General features: G+C 35.5%; 1 protein-coding gene across 3 annotated transcripts in view; it reads right to left on the bottom strand.

The window, feature by feature from the left end:
• Positions 1-12,003, bottom strand: part of UNC79 (unc-79 homolog, NALCN channel complex subunit) — a 133,323-nt gene that overhangs the window by 90,573 nt on the left and 30,747 nt on the right. For all 3 annotated transcript variants that reach the window (XM_070931521.1, XM_070931522.1, XM_070931524.1), the window contains 8 exons: positions 11,199-11,239; positions 8,680-8,708; positions 6,579-6,808; positions 6,189-6,360; positions 4,597-4,827; positions 4,191-4,381; positions 2,120-2,243; positions 865-1,005 (listed from right to left, as the gene is read on the bottom strand). In XM_070931521.1, coding sequence (XP_070787622.1) covers positions 865-1,005; positions 2,120-2,243; positions 4,191-4,381; positions 4,597-4,827; positions 6,189-6,360; positions 6,579-6,808; positions 8,680-8,708; positions 11,199-11,239 — 1,159 coding nt within the window. The remainder of the gene's footprint in view (positions 1-864; positions 1,006-2,119; positions 2,244-4,190; positions 4,382-4,596; positions 4,828-6,188; positions 6,361-6,578; positions 6,809-8,679; positions 8,709-11,198; positions 11,240-12,003) is intronic.

The following is a 12,003-nucleotide window of genomic DNA, read 5'->3' as shown; positions in this document are numbered from 1 at the left end:
ATTTGAATCATTTGAACCCTGATTTCTACTATCCAGTTGCTGGTTTAATCATTTTAATTGCTTGTTTAGCCTACTGAGTTAAATAGTTTATCTTTTTGTTTAAATGTTTTAGATAGGTTTAAAATATCCATAGACATCTCTATTTGGAAGGTTAACATAACAAGCAGGAAGTGTTTTCTAAAAAGCTAAGTCTAGGTCCTGCCAGGGCGATATAGTTCAATATATATTTTATATTTATATTTTACAACCCTCCAACTGAGGTTGTGCTGAAACACTCAGAACCTTTTATAGTTGACCATAGCTAAGACTGATGGAGGGACAATCCTTTTTCATACCAGAACTTTTCAACACCTGCTGGTGTCCCATCAGTTTCATGCTTCCACACGTTACTTGCAATATTTGCAGAATTCATATACCCTCTATTGGAATTTTTCCCCTATACAAATAATATGAATAAGGAATGGTGTGATCTAGATTGGGTCTGCAACAAATAGCAAAAAACTAAGTTTTCACACCTAATAATTAATGTCTGATCCAGGTCAAAGACCTAAACTTGCTATTTAGTGGGTTTTTGAAAAGAAAAAAAAACCCTGCGTAACTGCCAGTTCTATGAAAAAGCATCCTGCCTACTTTGAACCTGATTCTAAATGCATCTATTTACAATGAATAAATTTGCAATCTTCAACAGAGCATCCTGTTAAGTAACCAAGTTCAGTTTTAAGCTTAAATGCATACTCAGCCCCGCTCATTTCAAAGGTCTTTAGTTTAATCACACTTCATTTTCACTGATTGCACCTGCTGACTTAGTCAAAAAATACATGCAAAATGTGTCTCATATTATAAAGGAAATTGATAATGAATTACCCTTCGAGCTGCAAGGTTCCCAGTTATCTCACTGACTCTCGATTTTTTTTGATTTGCCAGTTCTTTCACAGAATTAACACCATCAGAAAACATACTGATTACCAACTGAAGTGGAACTACAATGTCTAATTCAGATAACACCTGAAAAAGAGGAAGAAGACAGTGTTCTCAGGTTCAACTAAAAACTGAAGTGCTAGTGTATATTTTAGAAACTAGGTCAAAATGAAAAATGAACTTAAAGCATTCATTTAATTTAGTACCTATACAAATTAAGATCTAGGGCATGGGGGTTGAAACTGTAGTTGTAGAATTTATGGACTGATCAACTGAAGTGTGTATAAATGGAGCAAACAAAATGTTAAAAAGTTATGATATTTATGTAGTTACTTACCAAGCACATCTAAATTATATTAAAGTGACCACAATATCTTTACAATCCCCAAAGCATGCCACAACTTTTGAGCACTCCTAATGTTTGGAAATTGAAAGTTGAAAACTTCGACACGCCCTAATTGGTATATACATGACACTAATGATGTTTGTGTGAAGAGGTTGATCTAAGCTTAGTATGATATATTAATTGTGCCTTTGAAACTATGGTTTATGGTTTAGCAAACCATGCAAACCCAATTTTTATTATTTGTTCAATAAATCAAAGTCAAATAATCAAGGTTTAATATATGTGAACCCAGCTCCTGCTTTTAGGTTGGCTTCCTCAAAGAGACCCTTAATGCAAGTCACCTAAAATTGTTACTGAAGCCTTAATTTCTTAAATGCACATCTTTCTGTCATGACAAAACTTATCCATAGAATGATCACATTGCTTTCTAACCAGACACAACCAAATGCTGATCTGCTTAGCCTCTGCATCAGATGTTTCTGCATGATTTCTTGAGACTGTATTAACTTCATAACAGGTGGCAAGGAAAAGGAAGTAAGACTCTCTAAGCTATTTTATGAGTTGAACACTGAAAGCGCCTCACAGATCACAAAGCTTGATCATAGGTAGCTCCAAGACAATAACAATAGAAACCATATAATGTTTGCTTGGGATAGTGAGCCAAAATACCAATTAATACAAACAAACAAACAAATTAATTAATTAATTAATTAGGATTAGTATATATTAAAAAAATTTCGATGCACACAGTCAATACTATCTGGGAACTATGATAGTAGTTGATAATATGATAGTATCAACACACTGGAATGTGCTTCCATAGGATGACTTGATCAAAGATATGTCAGCACTCACATGAAGCCAGAGTAGAGCTTGTTCTTGTACAGAGGATGGATATCCTGTGAATCGACAGCTTATGAAGCCAAACATTTCCTCCATAGAAAAAGGGAGTGGGCATAGCTCAATATCAAACATTTTACTGCAATGCACAAAGACAAAAGATTGATTAGCAAGTTCTTTAGGGGACGTCTTTGGGACGGCTGCCCAAAAGAGCAAAAGCTGTCCACAAAATTTAAAAATGACACTCAAACAATTCTAATTACTAATTGGCGTATTATTTGAAACCAGCTGTTTGTAAAACATTTCAAATTTTAAATGTTTTGAATCTGAAGCACCCTGCTCTGATTCAGGATAACTAGTCTAAAAATTCCAGAAGTCTGAGATCAAAGCAACCCTATTTCAAGCTCCAAACTTTGATTTCAAATAACATACTATAATTTTTATTTATTTATTTTTAAATACACTATATTTTTTATTTATTTTTAAACATTGTGCACATTTGGAAACCTTGGAACTTTATAAAATAGATTCTGCACTAAAGGCTGAAATTCTGTAATACATTATATAAAGTAAATAAATATCTTATAACCATGACATACATAGTTATACTGCTTATTTTAGGTAGACTTTTGGCTTAAGCTTTTGGCTTAAGCTTCTTCAGACACCTGATCAGGAAAACATTACATATATGTAAAAGTTCTACATTGTATAGCAGTAGTTTTTACTGGAATAAATTCCAAATGAGACTATGCCAATTGGTGGTCATGAAAAGAGCTAAACTGTCCTATGGAATTTTGAAAAGAAATAAGATTGTGTAAGGAGATTCTATAAGAAGCATGACGAGGACAATGAAAAAGTTTGACATATATGAAAGGATGGAGAAGATCTTAGAATCTCAATTTTAATTTAATCCAAACTTTGATCATTGCAAGTAATATAGAATTATAGCATTTCTGTTCATGACTTCTCACCTTTGCTCAAATATCTCCAGTGGGAGAGGACCATCAGTCCTATAAACTACAATAGTGTATATTCCTGATCATTAGGAAGTTTAACAGTTTTCTAATTCCCTCTTTAGAAAGTAATGTAATTATATAATTTATGAATGCTTTTATTTTTGTATTACATGTGTAAACCATTCTGAACTGATAATAAAATGGGAAGGAATTCAAATTCAACTGAAGTCAGCATATGTCAGCATCTCTCTCTACAATCAAAATCAAAGTGTGATACATCAATTACTGCAACTCTTTGGCTTCCACCTTTTTAAAAAGATGCAAATTAAACAATATCAGAGAATTATGATTGTAGGCGCTTGCTTTTCTGCAACTTGGAATTTTATTGATATATCAATATCAAGAACTAATGTTCAATCTATAAGTTCCTAAAGGGATGTGGTGGCTCAGTGGCTAAGATGCTGAGCTTGTCGATCGAAAGGTCGGCAGTTCAGTGGTTCGAATCCCTAGTGCTGCGTAACGGGGTGAGCTCCCGTTACATGTCCCAGCTTCTGCCAACCTAGCAGTTTGAAAGCACGCAAAAAATGCAAGCAGAAAAATAGGGACCACCTTTGGTGGGAAGGTAACAGCATTCTGTGCACCTTTGGCATTTAGTCATGCCAGCCACATGACTATGGAGATGTCTTCAGACAGCACTGGCTCTTTGGCTTTGAAACAGAGATGAGCACCGCTCCCTAAAGTTGGGAACAACTAGCACATATGTGCGAGGGGAACCTTTACCTTTACCTTATAAGTTCCTAAATGACATTCATGGGCCTTCAAGACCTGAATCATTGTAATCAAACCATTGGCTAAGGAGACATCTCAAGAGGTTTAGAATTTGAAAGTGCTTTCTTGCAATTCAAACTTTGGGTCCAATCCAGATCTGATGTTTTTGGGAAAAGCAAGTGCATTTGCTCCAAGGGCTTGAAATTTCATATATGTTACAGAACATAATTCATGTCTGACATTCCATTTATAAAGTTACAGCTTAGATATGTAAGGCTTGGATTACTGTCTGAAAGACGACTAATATATAACCTTCAATTCCTCCAACAGGAATTAAAAAGACTGCATATTGTTCCACTTACCTTAATACTTCCCTGAATTCCTTCAGTTGATTGTCTGGCACTTCAGTCCTGATGGCTTCCAGCCATTCTGGCATAATACAGTCCCACACAGGTTGATTGATTACATTGTATGGAATTAAGCAGAGGATCCGGTTCAGACCTTCCTTTAATTGTGTCACAGTGCTACATGACTTATCCCAATATCCACCTACCTGAGGACATTGCCAAGGGGGAAAAAGCTGTATTAAATGTCATATAGTAAGTTATATAGTACTGAAGGCAACCAGCACTACATTTTCTTTTTGCGTACAACAAGCACTCAAAATATTTAACCCTGTAATTTAACACTGCTAGGAATGTCCATTACATATGGATCTAAATATGTTTATCTGTGACACTGCTATAAATCAAGAACTATAATTCTTACCCTTGCAAACTCCATTGGTTTAGGAAGAAGGCACATCACCATGACATCAAATCTAACATCACACACCGTTTTCAGCCATTTAGTGACAAATTGGGGCTTGAGTTTCTCCACTAGGCTGCCAACTTCATCATCCATCATATATGCCGTGGAGTGGAACCACTGGAAAACCATGCTGACAAGTCGAGCCAAACTCTCTGTAGGGGTGTTCTCACTAGGGGTGCAGAGGCTAACCTGCAAACAAAATGTTCTCAATTTTTCTCTTTATCTATTGCAAATTGCGGAAAAATAAGAAACAAGTGTGCTTTCAGATAGTTTGACTAACAAAGGCACAAAAACTTGGAGGGGGGGACTATTCTACTACTATCAAACTCAGCCAAAAACATTGGGAAAGCAATAAACATTTAAACATAAATAATGAAATAATATGCAACTACTAGCGTGTATTTGTTCTAATTGGGACTTATCTATTAAAAATAAAAGCTAAGATTCAAAATGAAATTCAGATTCAGTGCAATATTCCAAAGTGATCAACTCCAACCAAAATTATTTTATTTCCATCTACATTCCGCACAGATTATAGTCCTTTTGACCATCTCTTATTTGTTCTTTGATTTAATACCATCCCCTTTAAGAAGCCATTTAATAGTTGTTTATCCTGAGAAACATGTCTGATAAAAAGGCATGCTTCTCACATTCCTACTTTAGCTAAGCAGATTACATATTCAGGAATCAATCTAAACAGTCTATACATCACTTGCCATTGTTAACAGATTGCCACTGATGCTATATTGAAGAACTTTTGATTAACTAAGCACTTTTGGGAGGAGTTGACAGAAAAGCTTTTGAGCTCTCCAGAAATGTTCTTTAGTTGGAGTATTATAAAAAGAGAGTTCAAAGATGAGAAGACTGAACTAAATGTTTAAGAATAAGAGACTATATTGACACATATTTTCTCCCAATAGATAAAAACCAAAATAAGAAGCACTGCACTAAGAAAGAGTCTTAATCCCATAATCTCAATAACTAAGGAGGGGAGCAACTGCATTCACAAAACACTACAAAGCTAGTCATTTTAGTTTATATGGACAGAATTCCTCACATGTAAGTGCTTGGTGGGTTGCTCATTTTTAATCCCCTAGAGTCATCATTGTTCAAAGTACATCCTTGTATTTGTTTTGCTGTGGTCATGCATATTATTTAGTCTATAATTATTCTAGTCTATAATTCTATAGCCTGCCAAAGCTGTTTATAAAGAGATCTTCTCCAGATATTATGCCTTCAAACAAAATTTTAAAAAATGGGAAGAACAACAATATTCTGTCATCCCCTCATATTAGGAAAATGAACATCAGAAGCCATGAAATTTCTCTATTCACAGAGATTTAGAACCCTGGTCTCAATTCTACAGATGTGTTGGCCTTCAATTCAAATAATCTCCAGATAGCAATAGATACTGGGAAGACTGGATGATGGGGTTAAAGTCCGGGGTACCTGGAAGGCACCATATTTGGAAAGATTGTTTTAATCTCTGAGATGCTTCTAATAATTCTCCTAGAATTTGAATCTTAAGGAAGAGAGGAAAGCACACCTACCAGGAACCAGATCCCAAATTGGCTCAGAAGCCGCTGATCATGCTTGTCATCATCTTTGTTATCAAAATCTGTGTTGTCCAAAGAATGATGAGAGGAAGACAGGCCCAGCTGCCTCCTGCGATTGAGCTCGTATTCTCTTTGTTCAGCATGGAATTCAGCCTCTTTCAGCAGGCTAAAAAATGAAGAACACCTAAGATGAACTCCAAAACCTGTACATGAGTTCACCATACTAACCTTTCAATGTCAGGCAGTGTGGCTTCTTGGACTGAAACCATGGGTAAATCTGATTCAATCTGGGTGATACCAATTGGGAAAGGCTGCAATAATGGGGCAGAGGATGGAGGGCAGAAAGGAACATTTGACTATATTAATTAAGCTAGTGAAGGTTACCTAATGACAGCTTCCACCGTACAGACTAATTCCTCAGCACCACATTCACGGGTATTGATAGGAGGTGGTGATGTCTGATAAAGATGGGTCTCTGCTGTTGCCCCGACTTCACTGCTGTGATGATTTGAGTGGCATCTTTTGCAGTAACGCACTGGCCTGTTACCATGGCGACCACAGCATCCAGCAGAGAAACATGTCACAACAGCCCTCCTAACATGTGAGCTACAATTCTGCAAAAAACAAAATAAATGTGATATAGAAGCAAAACGCAACTAGCTGACAGTCATAGAAATTTACATTTAAAACATTACCTTGGAATAGGTTGAAAAGCTGAGATACTTAGAGAGTGGGGAAATGCAGAGTTCAGATGTGAGCTACAGGTAATCCTTGACATATGACCGCAATATAGCCCAAAATTTCCATTGCTAAGCAAGATACTTGTCAGTGAGTTTTGCCTCATTTTATGGTCTTTCTTACCATAGTGTAAGTGAATCACTGCAGTTGTTAAGTTGGTAACATGGTTGTTAAGTTAGTCTGGCTTCCCCATTGACTTTGCTTGTCAGAATAAAAGCAAAAGATGATCACATGATCCTGGGACACTGCAACTATCATAAATACATGCCAGTTGCCAACTGTCCAAATTGTGACCAGGATGCTATAATGGTCGTGTGAAAAACAGTCACTTTTTTTAGTGCCCTTGTAGCTTCCAATAGTTTCTAAATAAATGATTGTAAGTTGAGGACTACCTGTACTAGATTTTAAATTGTTACCCTATTCAACAATGGAAAACCAAGCTCCCAGTACCAGTACTTAGTCCTCTATACTGCTCTAGATTAAGCCTATAAGTGATGGCTTGTGTGACCTTGAAACTTTGTCTGGCAATTCCTGTGGAACTGCAGGCTTTGCACAGCTGACTGTAGAAAACTGGTCAAAAGCTCCAAATAAAGTTTCTGAGCACATGCAGACATTTTTAGCTTCTGAAATCGTTCAAACTAAGGGTTATGGCCGTTTTCCTGTTAGACATTTAGTGGCTGTATTGTTTTGTGAAGAAATTTTGAAAAGGTGCTTTACCTGTGTCTTTGTTCAAGACCCACATTCTGAAGGTATGCACAGTACTATTCTTATATTAACCTCCACCCATAATAGTATAGGATAAATATACTGTGGAGAGATTATGCTTTGCAGTAAATCATCAATCACACACAACTATTGAAGAATTTTTGAGAGACAGAAGAAGACCTTGCTATTTGGATATTCAGCCCTTACTATATAATTTTACTACCATTAAAAAAACCATCTACAGTAGATCAGTGGTTCCCAACATGTGGTCCACATCCCACAGGGGGGCAATTTGATTTTTAATGGGGGCAATTGGAACCTTGTTTAAACCAAGTTAATGGCCTTTTAGGCTTTCTCCTGTGAGTAGGAATTCACTTTTTGAATAGCAAGAATTATATGTCCCCGGGGGCGGGAGGGGGGGGCATCAGGATTTTCGAGATGCTTAGGTAGGGCATGGTCAAAAAAAGGTTGTGAACCAAAATCATCTCATCTTTGCATAACATGTCAAAAAACAAAAAAAGAAAAATTAAGCAAGATGGAACTTCTTTTATCTTGATGTTCTACAAGATTCTACTCTGATTCTACTCTTTACAATTAATGAAATTCTGTTGCCCATCACCATGATCTCTACCTTACTCATAGAGGACAATCACAATATTTCAGACTGAGCAAATAATCTTCTTTGGGAAAAAACTGCTATCTAGAAGAAAAATAACAACATTCTTCCTTTCAGAGTGTGACTTTGTTTTGCTGCCCCCCCACATCTCTATTCACTTCAACAGGCTTCCTGGTTTAGCAATTTTATATGAAGTATGCTCATAATTAACCAGACATTGTACTATTAATAGCAGTAAAACAGCTCTTAGAATTGTAGGCTGAATGTCAACACATAATAATCAGAATAATATCAAGATGTGTTAGCAAGATAAGATGATTTACACAGAAAGACTTTTATACAGCATGTGATGATGAGGTGAAGCCAGAAACCAAACAACAACAACAAGCTGAGTTGTATCTCATTAGACATGCACTTCTACCTTACCTTCTTTTGACATATAGCAGAAATTTCAGCTATAAGGGAAGGGAAATTAAAATCAAAAGAGTTATGATCACTCTGCCACCAGGTGCAATATGATAGAGTATCCAGTAAAGCATAATTCTAGTATGGTCTCTGGCTTCTGGATCTTATTGGGTTATTCAGTACCTTATATAGAAGCAGATTAGAAACACATTTACATTAAGCCATTATAGGGTATGGATGTATATAACAGAGAGTGAATCATTTTCCTTCATGGCTCAAACATTCCGCCTTCTACAATTCAAAAAAAGGCAAATCCTGCCCATTTCTCACTTTCCTGTTCAGGCTAGCCCACAACACCTTTATTGTCAGAGGCAAAAGCAAGATAATTACTCTGCCCATTCTATGCCCAAAAGCCAACTAAACTGGCAGTTAACTCTTCCTTACACAATGCTTCCTAATTTAGAGGTTACAGAACTTGTTAAATGACACCTACAACTTTGTCTACTAGCACTCTGATATTATTTCCTAATATCTGCTGCCTGAGATAACTGTCTCTATCTGTTGCCTAAGATAAATACCACAGTCTAACAGTAGGCCAGGCCTAGGCACAGTATAGGATTCTGACTTGCATAACAGAAATTTTTGCATAAACCCATTCAATTCCTAAGCTTGGAGGCTAAAATATTCATAGAAGGAAGACATGCAATCATGGATTACAAGTGAAAGTTTTAGTGAATAACATTGGATTTGGCAGGGGAAGATAATCTACAATTTAGCACAATACATTTCTGGTGAAAATGTATTCTACTCAGGACATTTCAGAAACTGCCTGGACGTTGGCAGTAAGAACACTATTCAAACTTTTTTAAAATGCATTACATAAAACTTTTCTGTTAGTCTTACATATATAATCCTAGATAAAAATATATTAATATATGTATTCTAAAACTAAAATTGAAAACAAAGATGTTGCCTTTTTATGTATTTATAAACTCAGTGAATATATATATTTACTCTTATCATTCTTTTAAAAAATATTGCCTCAATCTAATCCAATTTTCAAAAAGAAAAATTACATACACCTTGAACAATTTGATTGAACAATTTTAATATACTGTATGTTTGATTGTTTGTTTGAAATTGATTGATTGAAATTGTTCAAATAATATGCTTAAACAATTTCAGTAAAGGTAGTCCTTGACTTACAAATGATACCAGAATTTCTGTTGCTAAGCAAGTTTGTTGCTAAGTGAATTGTGTCCCAATTTTATGACTTTTTTGCCTCAGTTGTTAAGTGAATCACAGGGTTGTTAAGCAAATCTAGCTCTTCCTCCACTGACTTTGCTTGTCGGAAGCCAGCTGGGAAGGTTGCAAATAGTAATCACATGTGTAAATAAGTGACCATTTCCAAGTGCCTATATTTTCACTGTGTGCTGCAATGGTCATAAGTGCAAGGACAGTCATAAGTCTTTTTTTTTTTTCAGTACAATTGTAATTTCAAATGGTTGATAATAAATGGTTATAAATCAAGGACTACCTGGGCTTGCTATTCCCTTCACAATCCTCATTAACAAAGACAGGCAGTTCAGTTTCATTGAAAGTTCAGAACCAAAAAATTGCTTATTTTGCCCCTGAATTTAACAGCAAATCCCACCACCAATGAACACAGATAAATAGCAGAGATATGTAAAAAAAAAAAAAAAAACTTTCAGCCCTTTCCATAAATATCTACAGGTACATATAAAGGAGTGTTAAGGCTCCCCAATGTGTGTTTGTATCATCTTGGACATCCATTTATCAATTGGAAGGTCTGAAGCAGGGATTCCCTTTTTTTTTTTTTTCAGCAAACACAGGATGTGCAAATGTTGCTTCATTTCTCAACCGTTGGAATAATTGTGAGGGATTCTGGGTGTTACAGTACAGCAACATCTAGAGGGCCATGGGTTGTCCAATCCAACATCATTCTATCTGATTAAAAGTCAGATATATTGTGATGGTTCACAGTGACATTAGCCCTAAAACCAATGGGCATTATATCCTATTAAACATCATGAATCCAAACATAATCATAGTTAAAAGAAAGCTACTCAAAATCTATGGGTTATATTGAGTCTATTTCAGATCTGACTAAGTTCAGATTCTGTTTAATGAGAGAAAGGGTCTTAGATTTGCAAGAATAAGAATTAATCACTTTGAGAATAACATTCATATCACCTCTTAAAGAATAATCCTGAAATAGTAACCTAGAAAACTATTTTATTTCAGATTGTATGTCCATTTACCCCAGGCTTGCCTACATTGAAGATTATGATAATGCTCTTAAATTCTAATAATGATGAAATTGTTTTCACCACTATTTGACTGTTGAGCTGAAAAAGGAAGAAACTGAACCTGAGATTTTGTACATGCAAAAAGACCTTCCATCCAGCTATGAATGCCCTTTGAATATCCTTGTAGCATTTCACAAGTCCATTATTTTATAAATATTATTATATCCATACTATGAATATTACTTTCTCTCGTGTTAAATTCAGTCTTACCTTGTGGTAAAAGAACATCAACCAACCATTCACTGTGATCCCTTAAAAGAAAAAAGAAAAAGAATTAGAATGGACTGTGATGTCATCTATCCCTTCAATGAAACAGCCATATTTTGAATATAATGATTATGTATGTGGGCTAAGTTCTTAAGAATTCTCTGAGAAGAATTCCTGCAGGTATTTCTACAAGTTGAAGGGGAGAGATTGGAAGTCTTCCACCAATTAGTTCTTCTATTTCTGCTAATCTTACACTTCTGAAAAGCTGTTTCACACGCCTGGGAGAATGAAGAGAGAGAGAAGCCTTTATGGGAGACATTGCCTAAAATTAATTCCCCAATTAATGGAACCTCCATTAAACATACATGAAGGGAAGAGCTCCCAGATACCTAATTAGGATCCAAGCTTTATTTTTACTTCTAAAACGGCAACTGGCAGCTGGACAACTTTAGCCTCTTTGTCATTCATTTATTCCAAGTCTGCCTGCCTATTTTTTTTTTTATGTTACAAAAAACATTCTAATTTAGAAGATACCAAAATATACAGAGAAAAAAAACCTATTTGGCAAAAAGATAAAATACTAAAAAAGAGAATAAGTAGCTCTAAGTGTCAAATACCTCATCCCTGTATAAAGCTTGGCCTTCTTTCCAAAATAATTATTTTTGCTTTTGATTTAAAGCAAGGATTATTTCGACACAAAGGTGACTTTTATAAAATTAAAACAATTTTTAGTAATCCTTTGCAAGTGGCATCATTATAATGCTAAAACAATGATAAAGTAGCAGCCCAAAGTCACACCTTCTGATCC

This window comes from Pituophis catenifer, unplaced genomic scaffold (genome assembly GCF_029215685.1).
Source record: "Pituophis catenifer annectens isolate HBS135680 unplaced genomic scaffold, rPitCat1.0.hap2 SCAF_1, whole genome shotgun sequence".
In the NCBI taxonomy this organism is placed as follows: domain Eukaryota; kingdom Metazoa; phylum Chordata; class Lepidosauria; order Squamata; family Colubridae; genus Pituophis; species Pituophis catenifer.
Note: the sequence above shows the minus strand (reverse complement) of the source record. Positions and strands in the feature narration are given on the sequence as shown.